This window comes from Mustela nigripes, chromosome 7 (assembly GCF_022355385.1).
Source record: "Mustela nigripes isolate SB6536 chromosome 7, MUSNIG.SB6536, whole genome shotgun sequence".
Taxonomy (NCBI): domain Eukaryota; kingdom Metazoa; phylum Chordata; class Mammalia; order Carnivora; family Mustelidae; genus Mustela; species Mustela nigripes.
Window position 1 is genome coordinate 23,287,027 of NC_081563.1, and position 23,942 is coordinate 23,310,968.

General features: G+C 47.6%; 1 protein-coding gene across 3 annotated transcripts; it reads right to left on the reverse strand.

The window, feature by feature from the left end:
- Positions 1-503: 503 nt before the first annotated feature.
- On the reverse strand, positions 504-9,666 carry PCARE (photoreceptor cilium actin regulator). 3 transcript variants are annotated; one of them, XM_059407588.1, is made up of 2 exons: positions 5,936-9,666; positions 504-1,343 (listed from the first exon to the last, which is right to left on the reverse strand). In XM_059407588.1, the coding sequence occupies exons 1-2, from the start codon at positions 9,664-9,666 to the stop codon at positions 1,163-1,165; spliced, it is 3,912 nt and encodes a 1,303-aa protein (XP_059263571.1). In that variant the 3' UTR covers positions 504-1,162. The 3 variants fall into 3 exon arrangements, 1 of the variants encoding a protein (XP_059263571.1); XR_009405563.1 differs by lacking the exon at positions 5,936-9,666 and adding an exon at positions 1,514-1,650 and having other exon boundaries at positions 1,251-1,340; XR_009405562.1 differs by lacking the exon at positions 5,936-9,666 and adding an exon at positions 1,514-1,650 and having other exon boundaries at positions 1,257-1,343.
- Between the last annotated feature and the right edge of the window lie 14,276 nt (positions 9,667-23,942).

Genomic DNA, 23,942 nt, shown 5'->3' on the forward strand with positions numbered 1-23,942 from the left:
TAAAAAGAAAGCCCTCCACAGCCGCCCATGGAAACATTCCAAGATCTGCAGCCAATATCTAGAGCATTGGCAGAAGCGGGGTTTGGGCAGGAGCAGGAGTTCTTCACCTCCCTTTCAACCTCGGCAGAAGTTGTGCGGATGACTGGGCAATGAAGCTAGCGGAGAAGCCGCCTGGGGAGACCGGCGTGCGCACGAGGGTTTGTATGCGTGCACGTGTGCATGTCCGCGAGCTCCAGCCCCCGTGGGACGTGCAGGGCAGGCTGTGTATTTGCAAGGCTGGGTCGTACCCAGCCCATCGGAGAGGCGTGGGGATGTGTGGGGCAGAGCACCCAAGACACGCCCCTGAGACACGATCCTGATCCCAGGCTGCTCAGCCGTGGGAGTGGGCTGGAAGCTATGGGTGGAGGGTTTTGGTCTGTGCTGGGGAAGGAGGAGAAGGAGGAGGGTGTGTGTCTCCATTCCTCCTCAGTCTTCCTATCTCTGGAGCGATCGGCTCCTAAACAAAGCTCTCATCAGTGGCGTGGCCGCAACCCTGGGCCACTACTTAATCTTAAAACAAAAAACCAAAAAACAAACCGCCACGCTTTCCAACCATTTGTACAACTATGTTTGCTTTAGGCAGATGGTGTGAGGGAATAGTCATAGGCAACGAAATGGAACAAAAAACCAAGGGATTCTGGTGCCAGGCACACCTGTTGGAATTTTTGCTCTGTTCTCTTCCTGGCTGTGTGACGTCAGGCACAGGCACGACACTTTCAGGCTCGGGGGTGGGGAGAGGGGCGCTATCTGCTTCATTCTTTATTGTGGGGGTTAAATAAGTCCATGAAACTCACCCCAGCAACCCCCCCTCCCCCAGCCCACCAAGCAGCCTGCAACAAATGCATTTTTCCCCTAAATTAAGGCCAGTACTTGAAGGATTAAAGAGCGCCAGGGTCCAAGGTTGTAGTTAACCTTTGTACCCCAATGCAAACCAGAATCTGGGACCGAAAATGGCAAAGGTTTAGAACTCAGCAGACTCTCTGGGCAGTGCACCTTCCAGATCTTTCTAGGACGCTTCAGTAGGAGTTTGGTTGGCCACCCTCCCTGGGACAGTCTGATGCTTGGCTGTCACCCATCGCCTTGTGGGGTGGCTGGCATCCGTGTGACCCTGCTGGTTAGCCGGTCAGGCTACTTCCCTCTGTTGAGGCTTGTCCTGGGTGTGGCTGGCTCGGGCTTCCCGTTGCAGCCCTTGGCCCAACACGAAGAGCTCTGGGGGAGACGCGCCCCTGCCACCACCCCTCAGTTCTGGGGCACAGGGGCTGTTCCATGGCTCTGTGTCCTTCTTGGGGCTCTCCTCACTGCTGCTGCAGAGAGAAAGGACAGCTGCTGATCAGACGCTCCTCAGTTGTTCCTTCTGGCTCCCCCTCCCGCCCCCTCCACCTCCACCCTGCCTCTCTCAGTCCCTCAGTCCCTCGCTATCTGTCTCAGCCACAGGCCCATGGACTCCCAGTGCCCCGCCTCCGCCCTCCCTCACCAGGTCTGCCTGGCTGGTGCCGTCCTGGTGTGTGCCCGCGTGCCGTGGTTGGCACCGTGGGAACCGAGCCCAGGGGTCTGTGCGGACAGCAGGAGTCCTGTTCTTCCCCTCACGCCCAGGATCCCGCTGCTCTGAACAAAGCAGCTCCCTCAGGAACTCTGGGAGCTGGGCCTTTATTTTATTTTTGTTTTTTTAAAGCACTTCTTATTTAATAAAGGGCAAGGCTTAGCTAGTCGAATTAAAAATAACACCAACAATAACAGCAAAAAAAAAAAAAAACCCAAACAAAACAAAACCCCACCGCACCCTGCTTTGCTCAGCTGCCTCCCTTTTCCTGAACGGAGTTAAAGGGAAAGTGCCTGGCCCAAGCCTGGCATCTGGCTAGGACAGAGCCTCCCAGCTGCTGAGTGACACCGCGAGAGGAGGGGCTTTGAGGGGAGAGGGACCCCGAGTGTGCACTGTGGGTGCAGCATGGAGAAGGACCACAAGTGCGGAGCCAGCTGAGGCCAGAAGGGGGACCAGCTCCGAGGGCCACAGGGGCCCTGTGCTGGCTGGCTGGCCTCACTGCTCCTGCCTGGAAGTGGGAGTCCGGCTGTCCGGGTTCAAGTTCTGCACTTACTAGCTGCGTATCCTGGAGCAAGTTCATTGCTCTCTTTGTAGAACAGAGATGATAAAAGTGCGCATCTCACAGGTCGCTTGGAATGAGCACATGGTAAGTGCTCAGTAAACAGCCTGCAGTCACTCTGCTTGCTAGCATGAACAGGAAGTCAGCCCTGGACAGGAAATGAGGGACCACCCTGTCACATAACGGGTAGGCACCTGAGGGTCAGAGCCTCGCTGTCAGTCATCTCAGGTCCAGGATTGGACCCGGCTCCCCACGTGCGGAGACCAGAAGGTCCTTCTCTCCGATAGTGACAGTGGTTTCTCCGCCATCCCCGGAGTTTTATCACGCAGTGCGCCTGGTTCTGTGGTTAGGCTTCCCCGAGCTGTCCAACCAGCGGAGGGCAAGTCTGAGTTGGGATCCCACTAGGATGGGGGTGGCCGGAATGTGGGGTGAGGTGGGGTGGGAACTGAAATGGGCATACCCGGGATTTTTCCGCCCTGAGCGTCTCCCTGTGTTCCTCAGAGCCAGCCTCAGCCGCGCCGGGCTCGGGCCCCATTTCTGGTCCCTGCCTGATTCTGAGGGTGATTCTGCGCTCAGGACCAGCCTGATGCACCTCATGGAGGACCCTTTGCCGCTCCACGACTGGAGGTGCTGGCAGGAGAACGGGACGGGCAGGGCCAGTGTCTTCGGTCAGTGGAGGTGACAAAGGATTTTGTCCTAGAACTGTGTCTTCTCCCACCCCAGCCAGGTTGAGGCTCAGGCTTGGAGGTAGATTTTCCTGCTTGCCACGCGGCGACTGGGATCCGCCTGATCCCAGAAAGGCTGGGGAGGCAGGATGTGTAGCCACTGCCCGGCTGGTGGGTTGGGAGCCTGATCCAAGAAACAGGGTTGGGGGATTGCGCTGCTAAGAGCCTCTGCCTGGGTGGTCCAGTCCAAGCAAAGGCTAAAAGCACTGTATTGAGGGGAGAAAGTCTGGACCCTTCTTGAATGCTCACAGTGCCCCAGTGTGCTAAGACCCAGAGATGGCACCTCCGTCAGGGGATTCAAAGCATAAGTAACAGCTACAGCTTAGTGACTGAGCTTCCTCGGTGAGACTCCAAGGACCGTTGCCAATCCCCTGGACCCCAAGATCGGGAGGATATAAACATCATCATTTTTTCTATAAAAGGGCTTTGTGCCTGGCACGGGATGACGAGAAGTAGTTCAATGCCAGGGGTAGGCCAGGTCATCCCGCCTCTGATGCAAGATACCATGGGGCGGTTGCATTCCTACAAGTCCCTGCTTGGGGAAACAGCCTGTTCTGAGTCTTTCTGGCTCTCTCCCACTGGCCTGTTGGCTAGTTACACGATCTCAGGCAAATCATGCCTACCTCCTCGGTCTGGTTTCTGATATGCAGGAGGGCAGGTTAAAAAAAAAAAAAATGCATCTATAGAGTGAGAAACACTCCCTGCTGGCATGCTTCTGCTCGCAGATGTCCACTGTACAGGGGCAGAGGGGTCGAGGGATGGGGGGTGGTGAGCATTTTCCCTTCACATTCAACAGGTTCAGCTCCGAGTGGCTTGGAGGTGGGGTCTTACCAGGAGGCAGGGGAAGGAGTATGAGCCATTATTGTGACCTTTCAGGCAACCTTGGGAAGTCTCCTGTTTACGAATCCTTTCTTTCAAGCTATAAGCACTTCTCGCTGCCCCCGCCCCCATCCCATCTACCCCATCTCCCTAAGTATTGAGATTCAGGACATAAAACAACCTTTTAGGCTGCCCTGTTCTGTGGAGATGCCTGAGAGAAGGGCATTATTTTCTTCTTGAACAATTTTATGTTACTTTATTATTGCTACTGCTGTTTTAAAATGTTAGTGTTTTTAATTAATGCCATTTTATTGTCCCTGTTCTCCCGAGCTCTTCTCCTGAAGGGCGCAGTTTTAGAAATGTAATAAGAGAGTAAGTGGCCAGTGCGAGGAGTAATGCATTAACATTTATAGAGGTTCTTAGATGAAAAGCACTGTGCTGTAGGAAGTTCATTTTAGATTTAAGAAAAGAGCAGCAGCATTACATTAAGATTCTTGCAAAAAATAATCAATATTTCATTTCTTTCAAGTGGCTGGGGAAGTTTATATAACTATAATAATGCACAACTTTCCCTAGATAATAACTTTATTCAAAATTGGCTGCAGAGCACTTTGTAAAAAATTACCATGTATGCCTCAACGGACTGTGGAGTCCCGTAACCCGTGTCACTCTGGCCGAGATAAACTGCAGATTGTCGCAGCAGGGGGCCTTTCAAAGATAGCAAGGACCAGGACGGTTGAACTTTGTCCAATCTGATATCGAGACACATTGATAAGAGATTTCTCCAACAGGTCTCAGAGTTTTCTCCCTAGGCTGCATTCTGGAAGAGATGCCATTTCCCCATGTGTTCTACCCACTTGGGCACATGTATCTTTCTTTCCATGTTCAGGCACTGGCTCTACCATGATTCATGATCGGCTACTATCCCATGCCCAGGCCTGCCTGCATGGCTGGGCCAATGACATGCAAGTCAGCTGCCCTCCCAAGCGACACACACTGGGAACTCAGTCTGCCAAGGGTAGGGATGGCCATCCTTCCGCCGATTCTGGTACTCAATGCCCATGAAAGGGTCTTTTTCTTGCCCTCCACACCTCCACACGGGGAGATGGAGGTGAGGCTAGAGTGGAAGGAAAGTAGAGGCAAGTCTTTGGGGTTGTGGGAAAGCTAAACCTTTATATTCCATACCTCTAGGACATCTCAAGGCATGTCCCCTGGGTGTCCCCGAGACACTTTGGAGGGGCATCTATGAAGTCAAAACTATTTTCAAAATACTACCAAGATATCATTTGCCTTTTCCACTCATTCTTTCATAAATGCAGGACTTTTCCTGTCTACGTCCTGTGTGATATCACTCCAGATGGACTGCAGAAGCGGTTCTGAGGTTCTGAGCAGGCCGCCCTCTTTCCTGGAAGCCAGACATGAAAGGGATTTGCAAAAATATAAGACAAGGACCCTCTTTTCACTAAATGTATTGGTCGTGGAAAATATACCTACTTTTTAATGGTGAAGGATAGTGGGGGTCATTGAGAAAATGAATTCGTAGATATTTTAGGTAATTTATAATACAGTAAAAAGGGAGAGATACAACCCACCTACTCAAAGGTTCTTTTGGGTTCTCTGTAATTCTTAAGAGTTTTAAAGGGGTTGTGGGGACTGCAAGGCTGAGAACCTCAGTAAACCAGAGACAACAGAAATCTGGTCGCTGGTTCCAGACGGCTTGACTGTGGCTCAGTGCGGGGGGGGGGGGGACCTCACTTCGCCTTCTACCGCAAATGTAAAATAAAGGGGAGGGTATGCTTGGATTAAGGTGATTGTTTTAAACTCTATTTTTAACACAGCAGAGCTTCTCTCAGTTAAGATCTTTCTTGGGAGGGGGCGCCTGGGTGGCTCAGTGAGTTAAAGCTTCATCCTTTGGCTCGGGTCATGATCCCAGGGTCCTGGGATCGAGCCCCACATCGGGTTTTCTGCTCAGCAGGGAGCCTGCTTCCCTTCCTCTCTCTCTGTTAAAGCCTGCCTCTCTGCCTATTTGTGATTTCTGTCAAATAAATAAAAATAAAATAAAAAAAATCTTTCCTGGGAGCCTGAAATGAGTGACAGATGAAAGTGCGGCTGCTCAAGGATGGGTCCGATGGCGGGAGGCAGGTCATATCGCAGTTCCCTGTCCTCGGCCTCTCCCCTTGGAGCACAGTCTGGAAACTACTGACCCAGATGACCCCAAGGGGCTCTCGGCTCTGGCCCGAGGACCCTCCTTACCTGCTCCTGCAGAGCGCTGGTTGACAAGCGTCGCTGGGGGCGCCGGAGACAGGCAGCCGAAGGCGGACACTTGGCCGGCGGTCAGAAGCTGTCCTTCTGATGAAAGGCTGAGGGTTGAGGGCACACAGAGCCATGCCCCGCTGTGAGCCTGCCCTCTGCCGTGGCCCTGAGCTCTTCCAGCCCCCTGCGGGGGTCCCGCGAGGGCCGCCAGCTTCAGGGGGCAGCGATGCTGTGGCAAGTGGGCGGGCTGTCGAAGGTGGCAGGGCCGCCTCAAACAGAGAGGAGGTGGCTGGACAGAATATGGAACGTGTGTTCCCAGACGCTTTGGCCGTGGCTGCCTGACTGTCCTCGGAGTCTCTTGTTTGCTTGTGCCCCAGAGCTGGGGATACTGGTGGTGGGGAGGGGGAGGTGGCAGAGGAAGAGGAGCTCGCTTCTGTGTGCTGGGTAGCGGGGCTGGAGGTGTGCTGTGCGGGTGGGCTCACCGGGGGAGTGTTGGGGGGCCGGGGCGGGGGGGGGGGGGATGCTCCTTCCTTCATCGTTGCGGGGCTGAGCACCGTGGGGCTTATCGGAGGGCTGACCGGTGGGCTGGGGGAGCCATGCACGGGGGGAGCACTTGGCTGGGCAGGTCTGTGAGAGGAGGGATGCCTCCTGTCCGCTCGGGGTGTCCAGTATCCCCTCGTGGAAGAGGCCTTCCTGACCAGCAGGGGGCTTCTCTCCTGACTCTGCCTGGGGGCTTCAGGAGAATGCGACCCTCGTGTTGGCCTGGCCAGGCTGGGTTCCAAGGTCCTGTTCTGCCCAGATGTGTGGCTGGAGTGGTGCCAGGGGATGGCCTTCTGGGGATGCTTGGACAGGCTGGTGACCCTGTCTGTGGGAGCCTGACTTGGAGCCCCTCTGCCCTCCACCTCTTGGTATCTGCTGGTTACTGACGGGCGGCTCAGGTCCATGGTGAGTTTTCTGGTACCGCAGCCGCTCTTGCTGCCCCCTAGTCCTGTGCTGTGGGGCCTGGTGGGGGCAGTCGCGCTCTTGCTGGGTAGTAGGTCAGTGGGGCTCATGGAGGCTCTTAGCTTCGGGGAAGCCCACGTTCTCCGGGCAGGGTCGGCCCCTCCCAGCCCTGGCACATGGGTCCCCTTGGGAGAGCTCTCTGCTGGCGTGCTGCTCTCCGGGGGCTCCAGAGAGGTGAACGACTTGTCCATCAGGATTTCCGGAGGCGGTGGAGGGAGATGCTCTGGGTCATCTTCTGGTTCACTGTTGACACTGAGGTCCTCCTTCTTGGGCGCTCCTGATGTCAGCAGACGGGGGAAGATAGGCGATAAAGGCCTCCAGCCTGGGCCCTCCTGGAGAGATTCTCTACTTGCTGCTGGAGAAATTCGGGGCTTGGGATACAAAGGGGCAAGCCCCCTGTAAATGGGAAATCTGGGAGGCATGATGGGGATCCCCCACTTCCTGAGGCAGGGGCTTGGCCCAGCGTCCTTAGAGTCCTCTAGGGTCCTCAGACTCTTGGTGGGACTGAAGGTTTCAATGAGTTTCTTGACGGATGTTCTGCTGGGACGGCCCCTGACATTCCAGTCCTCGGCCCCTGGAGCCTCACTGGTCTTCTCACCCGACGGGATGGTGATTGGCAGCCCCTCCCCCTCCCCTGGCCGGGGCTCTTCACCCTCGGGACGGGGACCACATTTCTGCAAGATGCTCTTGTCCTGACTTGGCAAAATGACGAAGTTCTTGGTGAGGGAGGCCTTCAGCTTGCTGATGGTGTTGTTCTGGGAGCCCCTGCAGGTGTCAGGCCTCAGAGCCGCAGCTTGGGGCTGCCGCACCCGCTCCGGGCTCCGTCCCTGCTGCCGTGCACGCAGGGCGTAAAATGCCTCCAGCCTCCGGCTCAGGTCTCTCTGGACCCTCCGCAGCTCCTGGAAGGTGGGGTCCTCCATGTGGCTCTGCAGACACCCCTCTGACTGGGACCTCCTCTGCCTCACAGCGGCCCTGCTGCTGCCGCTGGCTGTGTTGGGTCTTGGGGAGACCGCTGTCCTCCGCTCCTCCTCATCGGCCCAGTCCTGGGTCCCAGAAGGCACAGGGACAAACTTGATCCTTTCACTGATTGCCTCCTTCATCTTCAGAATCATTTCTTGAGCTTCGGGGCTATCGAGCCTCCTGGGGTGTGGCTGAAATGGGCTCTCTGGGCCACCAGGTGAAGAGCGTGGCCTTGGAGGGGAAGACTTTTCCTGCCATGGACAGGGACTCATACCGCTCACCTGGTCTTCCTCCCCCTCTGGGCTACTGTCCTCCCCTTCACTGAAGGAAGGAGTGTCCATTAACCTGGAACTTTTAGAAAGATCTGCTTCCATGGAGACCCCGATCCCAGGGGACTCACACAGGGTACTTTCGCCCATCCCCAGAGGCCTGGCGGTCATCGTTTTTGGGCCTGGGCTTGAGGGGCGTGGGCTACCTGCTCCCCACTGTGCCGCGGGCTGCACCTTTGCAGTTGGAGGCCTGGAGAGGGGGCAGTCCTGGGGTCTGTCTGCACCCATCCGGGAAGGACTTTGCTGCCAGGTCTTTCCCGACAGCCTGGCTTCCCCCGTGGCTGAATGCACTGGCTTGCATTCTGCGGGCTCTGACCCCGAGTCCCAGCTGGCTTGCTTGCCCAGCCTGTCCCCCAGCTGCACAGACTCATTGTCCCCACCGATGCCGCTGTCCTCAGAGCACAAGGGTCCACCTTGCATCCCAGGGTCCCCGTGGCCACTTGCCAAGCTCTCCAGCTGCCCCAGAGCCCTTAGGAGGCATTCATCTGCAGCCCTCTTTGTGCTCAGCTTCTTTCCCAAGAGGCTCGCAGTGGCATGGTGGTAACTGCTGGAGCCCTCCAGGTAGCTGCTGGTGATGGAGGCCACCGTGCCACTGAGCCCCAGCAGCTTGCTGACTGTGTACTGCAGAAGCTGCTGCAGGAGGTCTGGCCGCTCCTGGGACTCTCCTTTTCTCAACGGCCAAGCCAGATCCTCCCGGACTTCCTGGAGGAGCATTTCTCCATCCTTGGAGATCTCGCCCAAGAGCTGGTTGACCTCATCAAAGCACAGCAGCAGGAAGGTGACCATAGGCTGCAACAGCTCTTGGGTCTGGGTGGCCTGATGGATGAGGCACAGGATTGCTTCGTACTTGGAGAGGCAGGAGTGGAGGTAGGTGTAGGCGTGCTGGTGGGCCTTCACCAGGGGCTCAGGGAAATCCACCTTGCTTTCAGGCTCATGAGCAGGAAGGATGGTTTGGCAGCAATGGTCCTGTTGGTCACATGTGTGGCATCTCAGCTTCCTTTGCTGGGTGTTCCTTTCTTCACTCTCTTCCCTGGAAAAGCCTGCCCCTTGTGACCTGTGGGAGCTCTGCGTCTTGGATGGAAGGTCCTTAGCCCTGTGGCTTTGTGACTTGTCCAGCTGGGGCGGCGAGGTTTCACTTTCTAGGGGCATTCCCTCCATAGCTTTCCCTTGGCCTGCAGTGAGATCTCTTGTGCGCCGATAGAGACCTTCCGCTGGGCTTTGGGTCCACCCGACCCTTGGCTGTTCCTCTGCCAGCCTCTGTCCCTGGGATGGGTCTCCCCCAGAATCATAGCAGGTGCAGCTTGGAACCAGCAAAGGGATAGAGCATCTTTCACTGCCCCTCTGACATCCTGGAAGAATTGCTTTGGGCTTTTTAAAAAACTGGATGCCACTCTTAGCAACGCTATTAACAATGTCACTGTGAGAAGGTGTGCACCCCATGATTTCAGCCTGTAAGACCTCTCCTACCCACAGTCTTCACAGTTTTCAGAGAACTGTCCTTGAAATACGAGTGAAAGGCAGCCTTACGAGTCGGTCCAGGCAATTTCCAGGCCAGAATGCTCTGAGGTCCATGGCACCGGGTCCTTGGAGCCCCCTTTCCTTCCTTCCTTGGCCCCACTGCGAAGAGGCCGCGGTGCCTGTGGTCTTGTTGCTCTGTGTCTTGAACCCTCCGCAGTGAGTAAGCAGCGGGGCAGTTCTCCAGGACCTCAGTCTTGTGGATTATGCGCCTGCGTTCTGCTCCGGTCCCGACAGATGTGGATGGCAAGTGGAACTTTAAGCCTATTAGGTTAATCATGGCCTAGCCAGTCAGCACTCGCAGTGTGTTCCAATATAGAACTTCTCAGCATTTACTATCTTGGGAAGCGGATTATTTTTGCACGTGCTTATGCTTTTAATTCTGTTCAGACGCCTGCCATATGAAACCTAGAGAAATGAGCCCTAATTGCAGAAAGCTCTGGAAGAGACGTTATTTGTGGAAGAGAAGGGAGGGCTCACCGGCTACAGATCCAGGCGGAGAAGTGACCTTCACAGTTTAATAAGGGCAACCCAGCCAAGTGTGCTCCAACCTGCTATTATCAAGGAGACCCCAAAACACAATCGACAGTAATTGGAGCAATACATTGTTGTTTGTGTGGCTTATACAAACACAACGGCTCTAGCGTTAGAGAACTTCTCTAAATAAGACAGGGAATAGAGAAGGCAATGTGGCTTCTCTTTACACTAGAAAGTGAGTTTAATAGCCGCGGAGCCGTCTTCCCTGGTTTGGAGGGGAAAGCAGAGAAAACTCACTATCATGTAAAGTTCAAGGCTGGTCCCTATGGAGCAGAGGGGCTCAGGGAGGCAATGCTCTCAAAGAAAGAGGCTTTTAGGGGTGCCTGGATGGCTCAGTGGGTTAAAGCCTCTGCCTTCAGCTCAGGTCATGATCCTGGGGACCTGGGATCAAGCCCTCATAGGGCTCTCTGCTCAGCAGGGAGCCTGCTCCCCCCCCCCACCCTCTGCCTGCCTCTCTGCCTATTTGTGATCTCTATCAAATAAATAAATAAAATCTTAAAAAAAAACCAAAAACACAAGCAAAACGAACAAAAATCAACAACAACAAAAAAAGAAAGAGGATTTTAATTAAATCTTTCTCATAGGAGAATAAGCCAACCCTAGACAGCAGGGAGCCATTGGTCATTAGGAGTAGAACATTAAGGAAAAATGTATTTTCCTTTTTGACCACAGCTTTTACACAATCTGAGCGTGGAGTCCTTGTCCATAGTGAAGGGTAGAGTCTGCTCATTTTAATATTTCTTTTAATTTTGTAAAAACTGTCAGAAGTCTAGAGCGAGGAGTAGAGAGACTTGGGTTCAAATCCTGCTCCTTCTCTTTTGAGTTGGGAGAAGAAAGTCATTTAAACTCCCTGAGGTCAAGACCATCTTTGGAATGGGTATAATGGTACGTACTTTATGGAGCTGTTGTAGGAATTAAGTTAACTCATGCTTGGTGAGTGCCTGGCCAGTGGTAAATTAAAAAAGAAAGAGGAACGAAAGAAGGGAGGGAGAGAGGGAGAGAGAGAAAAGGAAGAAAATAAATTCTTTATTCCTTTCCTCCTGGCATCTAAGCCACTTATAATAATAAAAGTCATGAGAAAATTCATGAATTAGTCCAGGACCAAGCCCCAATCCTTTCCTGAATTACCTGGAAATAATGCAGCTCTGGATCTGGGTTTTGGCCCTTCCGTGGGTGTAGAATGGCTCGTTGCTCAGCACACTGTGGCCTCAGTATTTCCTCCTCATGTCATTCCTCTGCCCTTAAATACACAATTCCCATCATCTGCATACTAAGGGTTTTTTTTTTTTTTTTTAACTGAACCATTTCTCATTTTTGTTGGTTGCCAATTTCTAATTTTCCTAATAGGAAAAAAAAAAAAAAAGATCGCATTGAGTATCTTCTGAAGTTACTTGAGATTGGACTTGATATTCTGGCTGTTTTCATTCTCTCTTACAGAACCCTATACAAATGATGAAAATAATCCCGTGAGCGTCAGGCTGGTTTCAGAACCAGAAAGGACATAGAGACACCTCCTATGCCGGGAGCAAGCTGGGGACAGGCTGCTGGGGCTGTGTGCGGAGCCTGAGCCTATCACAGCCCTATGCCCCAGAGTGCATAATTATGAAAGTTATCCAATCTGTTTGTTTGAGGCTGAACTCATGGGAAACACGCAGCTTACTCAGTGCCTGGGGGCTGTGTTAGGCATCAAGAAGTTGTTTCATTTGTCATGGAGCTAGGCAGGCTCAGTAAACAAGCATGCCATGTGGGAAAATTCTTCCATTTAGCCGAATGGGAAAGCTCATCTGAAGGGTTCTTTATGTAAATTCTTCTCTCGGGATTTAGGGCCCTGGTCAAATCATCTTTATGAAAACCTTTGGTCTAAGTGGCTAAAATGATGTCCAAACCAACGATCAAAATAAAAATATTTGCCCAGAGGGTCAGCTGTCAGAAGCTCTGTGCCTTGGGGAATGGTTTTCTTGACTACTCCAAATAATTTAAGAAGCTCTTTATTCATTGCCACTCACTTTTCATCAAGACTAACTTTTGTTTTTCTTTCTTTTCAAACTGAGTTTGCCTCAAATGGAAAAAAAAAAATTTCTTTGAGTGGAAATGTAAGATGATCCAACTACTCTAGAAGCTTGTTTGATAGTTAAGTGTACACCCACCCTATGACCCATCAGTTCCACTCCTAAGATTTAAGCCAAGAGTATTGAATTCCTAGGTCCTCAAAAGAACAAGGATATTGACAGCATTGAATGACTAGGTCTTCAAAGGGACAAGAATATTCCTACTAGCTTTATTCATAATGCCCTCAAATTGGAGATAAGCCAAATGTCTGTCAGTAGGGAAATAAATAAATTTGGCATAATTGTACAATGGAATACTTCCCAGGAATAAGACTAGCAACCTACTGAAATATGTAACAATATAAAATTAAAAACTATTATGCTGAGTGAAAGAAGCTGGGCATGCAGGAGTACATACGGAATAATTCCATTTGTATAAAGTTCAACAACATGCAAAACAATCTAGTTATAGAACTCAGAAACGTGGCTATGGGGGGAAGAGTTATTAACTAGATATGGGCATGGGGAATTTCTTAGAGTAGTGGAAATGTTCTCTATCTTGACCTGGGTAGTGTTTACATATATGTACAAATTCCTTGAGTTGTACACTTAAGTTGTGTACTTTATGTATGTTAACATATATACACAACTAAAATGCAACTGTATGCTTTAATTTGTGCCTAGAAGAGTCCCAGTATAATGCTCTTGGTTTGTGGAAAAGGGCCCCTATATTAGTTGCCTATTGTTGCATAACAAATTACCTCAAAATTTAGCAGCTTAAAACAGCAAACATTGTTTCATTATGAAACAGGTTTCTGTGGGTTGGGAATTCAGGAGCAACTCACAGGGTGGTTCTGGCTAAGGGTCTTTCATGAGGTTGCAGTCAAGACATTAACCAGGGTTGCAGTCATCTGAGGACTTGACTGTGGCTGGTTGACTCGCTGCCAAGGTAGTAGATCATTCACATGACTGTTGACAGAAAGTCTCAATTCTTTGCTTGATGTCTACAGGAATCATCAGTCCCTCATCAGGTGGACCTCTCCACAGGCCTGCTTAAATGTTCTTACAACATGGCAGCTGATTTTCCCTAGAGTGAGCTGTCCGAGAGAGCAAGAAGGAGGCCACTCTATCCTCATCTCAGAAAGCATACACCTTCACTTTCTCCACATTTTAATTTTTGGAAGATAGTCTCTAAGACAGTTCAAACTCAAGGAGACAAAAATTAGTCCCCACATTCCAAAGAAAAGTCACCAGAAATTTAAAAATCTGGACATAGCATTCATAGGTCAAACTGTGACATTGACAAGATAACTATGTAAGGTAAACATTAACTTACTAAGGGTTATCCTTGCCCTTCAGCATGTTAAATAAATTCTACCCCATTTTTGAAATCATGTGCCTTTCAAACAATTGATCAGTATAAGAGGGTTCTATTCTGGCATCAATTTTGAGCCAAACTGTAGTTCATTTAAGCAATCCGATAAGATGTCTTATTTCTCAAGTTCTGTCAGCGTCACAAGTGAGCATTCCTGAACCTTAAAAGCTAAGAAACATTTCCTATTATCCAAGGCCTTGGGTGTATCTGGTCCTTCAGATCTGAAGAGATGATCTCTGCACACAATTCCCTGGTCTAGATGTCGGATAAATAGGCAATACACAACTGTTGTGGTGAGCTGACAGGAAAAAGGAGCTAATGTTTGTGTTCCAGGTGTGGTGTTGGGAACTTTACATGTATCATTTCACTGGCTCACCTCTCCTGCTTTGCTGAGGAGAATCACTACCCGTATTTAAAAAATTAATCTGGTTATTGTTATATATGTTGGTGTAATCCATCCAGAGTTGCTCATGTGATAAGCAATTTTTTAAAAGGGAGAGAGAGACCAACATGGGCCTTAATCTCATGACCGTGAGATCACAACCTGAGCCAGAAACAAGAGTCAGATGTTTAATGGACTGTGCCACCCAGGTGCCCCCATGTGATAAGCAATTCTATCAGAAATCACAATGTGACCTTCAAGTGTCTGCCGTAAGTGGCTTCTCTTTTGGTGATCACGTTAGAAACCCTATTTTTACCCCACCTTCATATGTGTGGCTTATGGTCTTAATCAGACACACAGTCATTTTATGGTATCTCTGGAGGGGGATTACTTAACTCTGAGATGTCTCTGAGGATCCACCAAAATAAATTTCATCTATACTCTGTAGACTAAATTTGGAATCGAAGTATCCTAAATGTACCCTCCATTTATATGTTTAATGGACATGGACAGAGAGAGAGAGAGCGTGCATGCACAAGCAAGGGGGAGGGGCAGAGGGAGAGGAAGAAGCAGACTCCCTGCTGGGCAGGGACCAATCCCCCACCCTCGCCACAACAGGGATCATGACCTGAGCAGAAGGCAGATGCTTAACGATTGAGCCACCCAGGTGCCCCATGTCAACAGTTTCAATCATGACCTCCAAGGCAGAAGGGGGAGAGTGTGGGGAAGGCATACCAGATACTCACCCGTCCTTGCTCAGAGTTGATACCCATCATTGTTGCTCACATTTTAATGCCTAGGTCTTGTTCCATGTCCTCATTTAGATGCAGAGGGGCTGGGAAATGTCATCAGTCCCTGGCAGGACAACCACTTTTCAGCAACATCTCTATACCATGGAAGGGGAGCCCCAAGTTTTGGTGGCCAAGTAGTGTCCTTTGCCACACCCATGTTTCCAGATGAGGACACAGAATCTGAAAAGGGTCAGATAATTTGCTCAGGTCCTATAACTAACATATAGCTGATGTGGGATTTGGATCCAGGTCTCTCTGATTTCAATGCTGGTGTTATTCCTATGGCATTTTTTTTTGGATAAATATCTGTGTTTCAAGCTTCACTTAGGATTGATGATTCATCTCCTGTTGGACTTTTCAGTCACACCCTCAGATTCTGGCCCCACCAGGAGGAGGCTTGCAGGAGTCTATGAGAAGTAACTTCAGATTTGCTCTGCAGGTTGCCCTTCTAAACTTTTTCTGTCTCTAATCCCTTTGGATTGATGACTTGGCTGGAAGACCATTGATTTTGATTTTGTCCCCGAATGGGGACTTTCAGATAGCCCCTAGCTCTAAATTCTAGATCCCACAGGAAATCCCATGCTCTGCCATCTCTGACCTCAGCCCAGATTCCAGGTCTCTGGCCCTCAGCTGGCTCACCTCCTGGGATGCTGGCTATCCAGAGTGGTGGTTGGGGCCAAGGAATGAAAGATGTAAAATAGCTTCATATTAACTACTGAATAGAGTGGCTAGCAGAGGAAAACGAAGCTTGGACTTCTATTCCCAGGGATATTTTAAAGTAAAAGATGTTGATTTCAGCAAAAATGTTTGCATTTCATAAACATGCTTGCATTTCAAAAACATTGTAATTTTATTTTTGCTTATTACCTTCCGCTCTCTTCTTCCACTTATATATACATCTTCTGCAAATCTGTTAATCACATTGTACACACCATTATATTATCCTTGTTCACTAAAAACACATTATAAATATTTTCCATGATACACTGCTTCAAAATAATTAAGGGAAAAATCCTGTTGTATATAATCAACAATCTCTTACTTTAATGAAAAGACAAATAGCAGAGTCTGTATGTATATATCAAAGTACAAATTATGAATTTGTTAACTTTTCTTGTCCCATGCAAATGTTTCCTAGAGCGAAGTCTTCGCAGAAATGCATATAGACGTAACCACACATTTCTCCTCTGTGGCATAGCTAGATTGGAGACAAGAGACGGTGGCCAGATGTACAGGATACATCTGAAAAGCCCATGCCCAGCAAAGATGAACATCTTGAAAGTGGTGAGATGGGGACTTGAGCCTCAGGTCTGGCTGACTCTCAGGCTCCTGTCTTTCCCACATTTAGGTCATCTCTATTTTAAATAATACTGAAATATCTTTGTGGGGAAATCTTTGACCACATTTGTGATTATTTCCTAAGGATGGTTCCTGGATGTGGAATTGCTTAGCCAAAGAATATAAACATTATAATAATTTAATTGACTTACTTTTTCTAGAGTAGTTTTAAGTTTACAGAAAAATTGAGCAGAGAGTTCCCATATAATCCCCCTCAACACAGTTTTCCTTATAATAACAACTTACATTAGTGTGGTATATTTATTATCATTATTAAACAAATCTTATTAGCTGAAGCCCACACTTTATTCAGAATTCCTTAAGTGTTTTTTTGTTTTTGTTTTTGTTTTTTTTAAAGATTTTATTTATTTATTTGACAGAGAGAGGGGAGAAAGCACAGCATGGGGAACAGCAGGCAGAGGGAGCAGAAGAGGCAGGCTTGCCAAGCAGGGAGCCTGATGTGGGGCTTAATCTTAGGAGCCTGGAATCGTGACCTGAGCTGAAGGCAGATACTTAAAGACTGAGCCACCCAGGCACCCCCAGAATTCCTTCGTTTTTACCTAATGTCATTTTTTCTTTTTCAGAATCCCATCTGGAAAACTACATTACATTTAGTCCTTATGACTTCTTAGACTCCTCTTGACTAGGACAGTCTCAAACTTCTCTTGTTTTTGATAACCTTGACAGTTTTGAGAAGTACGGGTCAAATTGTTGGCTGTCCCTCAGTGCGGATTGTCTGATGTTTTCTCATGATTAGATTGGAGTTATGGGTTTTTGAGAGGAGGATCGTAGAGGTAATGTGCCATTTTTATTATATCATATCAAGAGTACACACTATCAACATGATTTACAATGGCTGATGTTGACCTTGATCTCCAGGCTGATGTGGTATGTGTGAGACTGCTCAGCCATGAAGTTATTTCCCCATCCTCTTTCTCTACTGTACTCTTTGGAAGTGGGAGGGGAAGCCACACTTAGGGAGTGGAGAGTCATGTTCCCCCTGAATATAAATATTTTTAAGGCTTTTGGTACAAATTATGGAAGTACTCTCCAGGAAGAAAGATTATAACAGTCTACATTCCCAGCCAACGATGTGCATATGTATCTGCTTTATTACAAACCTGCCAGCATTGGATACTGTCCTTTAAAAAATCGTTGATTTTAAAGAGGAAAAATGACATCTCGTTTCTATTTGCATTCATGAGTTTATTGAAGAGCTTGTGTATTTTAAATACTATATGCTCTGTTGGCCACTAGCATATGTTCTTTCAGGGATTACTCGTATATCCTTTGCTCATTTTTAGATATTGGGGTATTTAGCCTTGCTTTGTTAATCTCCAGTATATTGGTATTTCATTTGGTCATATACGTTGCTATGTTGCCAGTATGGTTTTTTTTTTAATTTTCCTTTTTCTTTTTAATTTTATTTATGATATTTTTTGGAGTATGGAAGTTTTCATTTCACATGATCACCTCTTCGGTCTTTTCCTTTATAATTTTTAATTTCGTTGTCATGTTTAGAAAGGTTAGATTTATACCTTGTAAAATCCCTGAACAAATTTAAGTTTGGGAAGTTATTAGTATCATTATTTTAGGAAGTTATTATTTTTTAAATATTAGATTCCCATGAAATGAGGGTTATGACTTAATAGATTGAGTTTTGTCTCTGGAACAGTTAGCATATTTCAAGGACACATTTGAAATGGACATATTTGAGGAAGGATAACTGTCAATCATGGCCTCTTGAGAATTTCTGGGACTGGTTTTAGTGTATTAAAGAATTCTTAAAATGGTAGTGAACTGGCTGACATGATATTAAGTTCTTTGGGGCCACAAAATGGCAAACTAATGGGGTGACTTGAAAATGTGTAAGGTGAATTTGGTTAAGGTTAAGAGGCAAATTTGATCACCATCATGCTTCAGTAGTTTGCATATCCAAATGAGTAGTCAGAAATGGAGAGATGGGGCCTCGGGATTGGTGGGGTGGCAGGCATGTGCAGAAACATGTATTTCCACAAGTAGCTATTTCCCAAGTCCCCAAGTTTTTAGAATCATCTCTTTTAGAATTTTCTTCTGAGCCAACATCAGTCATGAAGTAAAATTAGTCTAATTATGGTTAGTTGTGCCTCACAAGGTAAAATAGCACATAGAAATAAAGCAGACCATGTGGTGGTAGACTGAGATGTGGAATGTTAATTGATGTGACTTTGTCTCTTCTTAATACTCCTCAGATCTTTTCAGGGTATCTCAGGCCCCTTTCCTAATGCCCATGGTGGGGGAGCCTCTCAGTGAAGCTCTGACTGGACGTTCAAAGGCTCCACTCAAGGATAGGACAGAAAAGATCTCCAAAGGGATTGGAGGAGACAGACAACGCCCCCTCCCTCCACCTCTTCCAATAGTTAGAGAATACCTCCTGAGCTAGGAATGGGAAAGATGTTGGGAGAGAAGCCACAGGGTTATGTGTGAGTGTGGGACTTCTGATCGTAAGGCCTCATCTGGAGGGGCCTGAGAGAAGAGGTTCTCGTGCCTCCTTCCTGGGCCGTAGCCTGACACCAGGAGATAGCAAGTCAGCAAGCCTTAGGGAGAAGTGCCTCATGTCACCTTGAAGTGACAGAGTAGGAAGGCTGGTGTGGCATGTCTATGTACAAAAAGATGGGAGACTTGCCCACCCCATCTCCCACAGGTCATACTGGTGTAAGAGGAAACCTACAATGTCCTGAAGTCTTCCATGTAGAGCAAATCTACTAGAAAAAGAGAGAAAGCCAGGGGGTCAGCCAGACCAGGATGAGGCTGAAAACTGGGTGAGGATGGAGGTGTCCTCTCAACAGAGACAACTAATGGGAACCCCCTTATGTCCCACAGACCACCCAGGTCACCTCTCAAGGGTGCGGGACAGGACGGATTAAGACCAAGATGTGGGGTTCCTCGGATAAGCCCTTGAGAGCTGAGATCAGTTCCAGAGAAGAGAAGCAGAGGGAGAAAGAGAGAGAGAGAGTTTTAAACCTAATTGTGGCTGAATTATAAACTTGAATTGGCTAAGAAATGACTGAATTTGAATGAGTTTATTTGAGAGTGACTAGATTAAATTTTCTCTGCTTTGAGGCGGAATGGAGGCTCAAGGCAGAAATTACACTCAATTATAGAAGAATAGAGAAAATTACATTTTTGCACACTCGAGTCAGTGACTGGCTCCGATAATTACAGGCAGCCAGGTGTCAGCAAAATCTCCAGAACAGACCATGGAATCCGTAGGCTGCTTTTCCAAGCGATTATTTTATCTGTTGGCTGCAGCTCAAAAGGTAACACGATGTCTTCTCATCAGAAATCATGACAAAAATCCATTCAAATTTCTCTTCAAAATGTTCTCTTGATAGCAGAGAGCAGAGCTAACCAGCACGTGTTGATGGAGAAAAAGAACAGTTTCTGGAGTTCTAAGGATGCCCAGCCTGGGTTGTCAACTTCTGACGCAGGCGGCGCTGGTATCTGGTTTGCCCCCTCCAGATCTACTCTCCACAGTCCTTTGCCTTTGTGGGGTGGGGGGCGTTGTGAGGCGGTTCCCTGGCCCGGGACATGGGGGAGGGGCAAGCAAGTGTGGTTATTGATTCCCCAGTCTCCCATTGGGAGAGTCTCCTCAGCGTCCAGACCTCTTCCTGGCCGTGAAGTGAAGGGCCAGACCGTGTTAGCCATTCTTCTTCTGCCGCCATTGCTGCCCGCAGCCTCAGAGGTAGGTTCAAGGTCATAACTCCGGTCTCTGGCCCTTTAAATCTGGTATCCATAGCACCGCAGGCAATGTCATTATTATGTATTCGCTACCAGTAGAAAAGCCTGGCTGGGGTGCTCTCTGAGGAGGCCTCCACCACCGGGAATCAAGTCAAAGCCAGCCTCCACCACGCTGGCTTTCTGTAATTGGGAACTGCGTATGGGCCCGAGGGGGCCCATTATGAAAACACCTATTTTCACAGACTCCCATCCACTCCAAACAACTGGTGCTCTGGCTGAGGAAGACCCATGAGAAATTGACATTTTTTCCCCCTGGGTGACATTGAGAAGACAGTATCATGACTGGGTAAGTTTCATTATAAAATGAGTCTCAGGCCCACCCAGGCCTCTGATGACCCTGCGTCCGTGCTCAGGCACACTTGAGCGTCCGGAACGAAGCACACTGTTATTTCGGACGCGTTAACATGGGTTGCAGTAGCTGGACATAGGCTGTGAGTCGGTTTAGACACATTTCACAGGACTGTATCCTTTGCTACGTAATAACCCCAACGACCCCAAAAGGTCAGGCATTTCAGTGCTGAAAACGGAATGAAGTATTAAAAATGCTTCACAATTCACTCTTTTTAAAAAAAATTTTTAACAATTGATGAGCCAATATTGATACATTACTATTAACTGAGGTTCTTAATTTCCATGACAGTTCACTCTTTGTGGTATATATATATATATTTTTAAGATTTTATTTATCTGACAGAGAGAGAGATCACAAGAAGGTAGAGAGGCAGGCAGGGAGAGAGGGGGAAGCAGGCACCCCACTGAGCAGACAGCCTGATGAGGGGCTTGATGCGGGGCTCGATCCTAGGACCCTGAGACTGTGACCCGAGCTGAAGGTAGAGGCTTAACCCACTGAGCCCCCCAGGCGGCCCTGGGGTGTATATTCTTTCGCTATCGACAAATGCATAATATCATGTACCCATCTTTACTGCGTCTTCCAGAATGGTTTCACTGCCCTTAAAAATCCCTGGTGCTCTGTTCATCCTTCTCTTCCTCCCTCCCCAGCCCCTAGCAAATACTGATTTTCTTACTGTCTCTCTTCTTTCACCTTTTCCAGTATGTCATACAGTTGGAATCATATAGTATGTATAGTATGTAGCCCTTTCAAACTGCCTTCTTTCATTTAACAATCTATATTTAGGGGTCCTCCATATATTTTTTATGGGTTGATAACTCATTTCTTATTATCAGTTTCAATACTGCATTGTATAGATGTACCACAATTTGTTTATTTATTCCCTAACTGAGGGACATGTTGGTTATCTGCAGTTTTTGGTAATTATGAAGAACTCTGGTAAAAACATTCATGTGCAGGTTTTTGGAGACAAATTTTCAAATCACCTGGGTAAAAACCTAGGAGTGATCCCGCTACATCGCAAGGTAAGACTATATAGTACGTAGCTTTGTAAGGCACTGCCAAACTGTCTTTCAAATTAGCTGAACCATTTTTCATTCCCACCAGCAATGAATAAGAGCTCCTTTTTCTCCACATTCTTGCCCAAATTTGGTGGTGTCACTGTTTGGGATTTTAGCCATTCTAATAGATGTGTAGTAGGATCTCATTGTTGTTTTAATTTGCAGTTCCCCGATAGCATATGATTTTGAGAATCTCTTCACATCGTTTACCTGCCATCTTCTTCGCTGAAGTCTGTTCAGATCATTTTCCTAAGTTGAGTTGTTTTCTTACTGCTGAGTTTTAGGAGTTCTTTGTATATTTTGGGTACAAGTCCTTCATTAGATATGTGTTTTGCAAAGATTTTCCCCCCAGTCTATGGTTGCTTTTCATTCTTTTAACAGGGTCTCTGCAGAGCAGAAAATTTAAGTTCCAATGAAGTTCAGCTTGTTTTTGGTATTGTATTTGACAGTGTATCTTGTATTTGGTGTTGTATCTAAAGAGTCATTACCAAATGCAAGGTCATTAGTTTGTCTTTTATGTTATTTTCAAGAAGTTTTGTAACTTTGCATTTTACATATATACCCACAATCCATTTTGAGTTAGTTTTTGGGAGAAATGTAAGGTCTGCGTCTAGACTCATTTTTCTGTATGTGAATGTGCAGAGGGAGAGGGAGAAGCAGGCTCCCTGCCGAGCAAGGAGCCTGATGTGGGACTCGATCTCAGGATGCTGGGATCATGACCTGAGCCGAAGGCGGCTGCTTAACCAACTGAGCCACCCAGGCGTCTCTGGAACATTTTCTTATGCTCTAATTCTTCTTGGTTCCAGCATCATTTATGGAAGCATTTCTCTTTTTCCATTGAATTCTCTTTGCTCCTTTGTGAAAGAGAGGTTGACTGTATTTGTGTAGGTATATTCTTGTGTGGGTATATTTTGCTCTGTATTCTATTCCACTGATCTTTTTGTCTTTTCTTTTGCCAATACTATGCTCCCTTGAATACTGTAGCTTTATTACGTGTTTAAGTCTCATCTGTCCTTTGACTTTGCTCTTCTTCAACACTGTGCTGGTCATTCTGGGCCTTTTGCCTTTCCATACAAGCTTTACTTATTATTATTACTTTTTAAGATTTTATTTATTTATTTGACAGAGAGAGATCACAAGTTGGTGGGGGATGGGGGAAGGGGAGCAGGCACCCTGCTGAGCAGAGAGCCCAATGTGGGGCTGGATCCCAGAACTCTGAGACCATGACCTGAGCTGAAGGCAGAGCCTTAACCCTCTGAACCACCCAGGTGCCCCAAAACTTTACTTACGATTATTTTTAAAAGATTTTATTTATTTATTTGAGAGTAGTTTTAGGCTTATAGAAAACTACATATAGTATAGGGCGTTCCTCTAAGCTCCTTCTGCCCCTTGGCAGTTTCCCCTCTTATTAACATTTTCACATTAGTGTGGTACATTTGTTACAACTTCCAATTTTAAATTTAATACAGCAAGTAGGTATGGAGTGCTTTTAGGCATACAAAAGAAATGTTCCCTGCCCTCCCAGAGTTTGCAGCCTCACTGGAAAAGCAGGGGAAAATGCTTCCATATGAGTGACTAGTGGACAGAATAGCATATAATTGGGTTTTGAAATGTGTCCTTCTTTAGTGAAATGGGAGAAATTAGAGAGTTAGCTCTCCATAGATGAGGTGTAAGAAGGTTCTGGAAAGGTAGTAGGATTTGGATAGGTGGAGGTAGACTGCAGGCAAAGTGTAAGCGGAAAGAATGGCCCATACAAGGATGTAGAAGTGGGAATGGTTTATCACATTGGGCAGAGTTGGGATATGACCTTGAAGAATGTCAGTGTGAGTCATCAGAACTTGATAATGTGCTTCAAGGTGAGTTTCTAAGCAGATCCTTTGGGTCTGGTTCTTTTAGGACCATTGGTTTTTGGTTTCACATATACCTCAAGGCAGATATTCTGAAACACTTGTTTCTTTGAATCAGAATTACAGGTTCACTCCAGGAAGTATTTCTAAAGAGAAGTACTGCCCTTCTGGGGAAAAACTACCAAATGGGGCTGTGGGTTTTTCATTTGCCCCAAGACTAGAATTTCGCATATGCACCTCAGGAAAAAAATGCAACCTACTGGGGAGTTCAAAAACAGTGATGCAGGTGCCAGGGAAGTTCCGGAGTTCCCCAGGCCCCTCACTGGCTGGCTGCATTGAACTCACTCTCTTTGAAGAACTCAGTCATTACTGGGGGCGGGGGATGGGAGTGTGGGGGGGGCGGGTAGAGAACCGTGTGGGGTCTTTCAGGATAGAGGAAAGCCTATGAAGGAATTGTATGAATTCCAAAGCTTTAATCTCTTCTTACAACTAAGGGAAGAGCAAGGAGGGCATTAAATGCCCTAATATATATATTTTTTATAAACTTCTTTTTCTTGGTCTCAGTTAACTTACCTCATGAGGCCTCTCTAGAGTTACATGTAATTGCTTATTCAGTTCATCAGTAATAACACTGCAGGGATTCAAAGAAGTGTTCACAGGGAGAGGACACATTCATATCCAGAATTCCAGTCA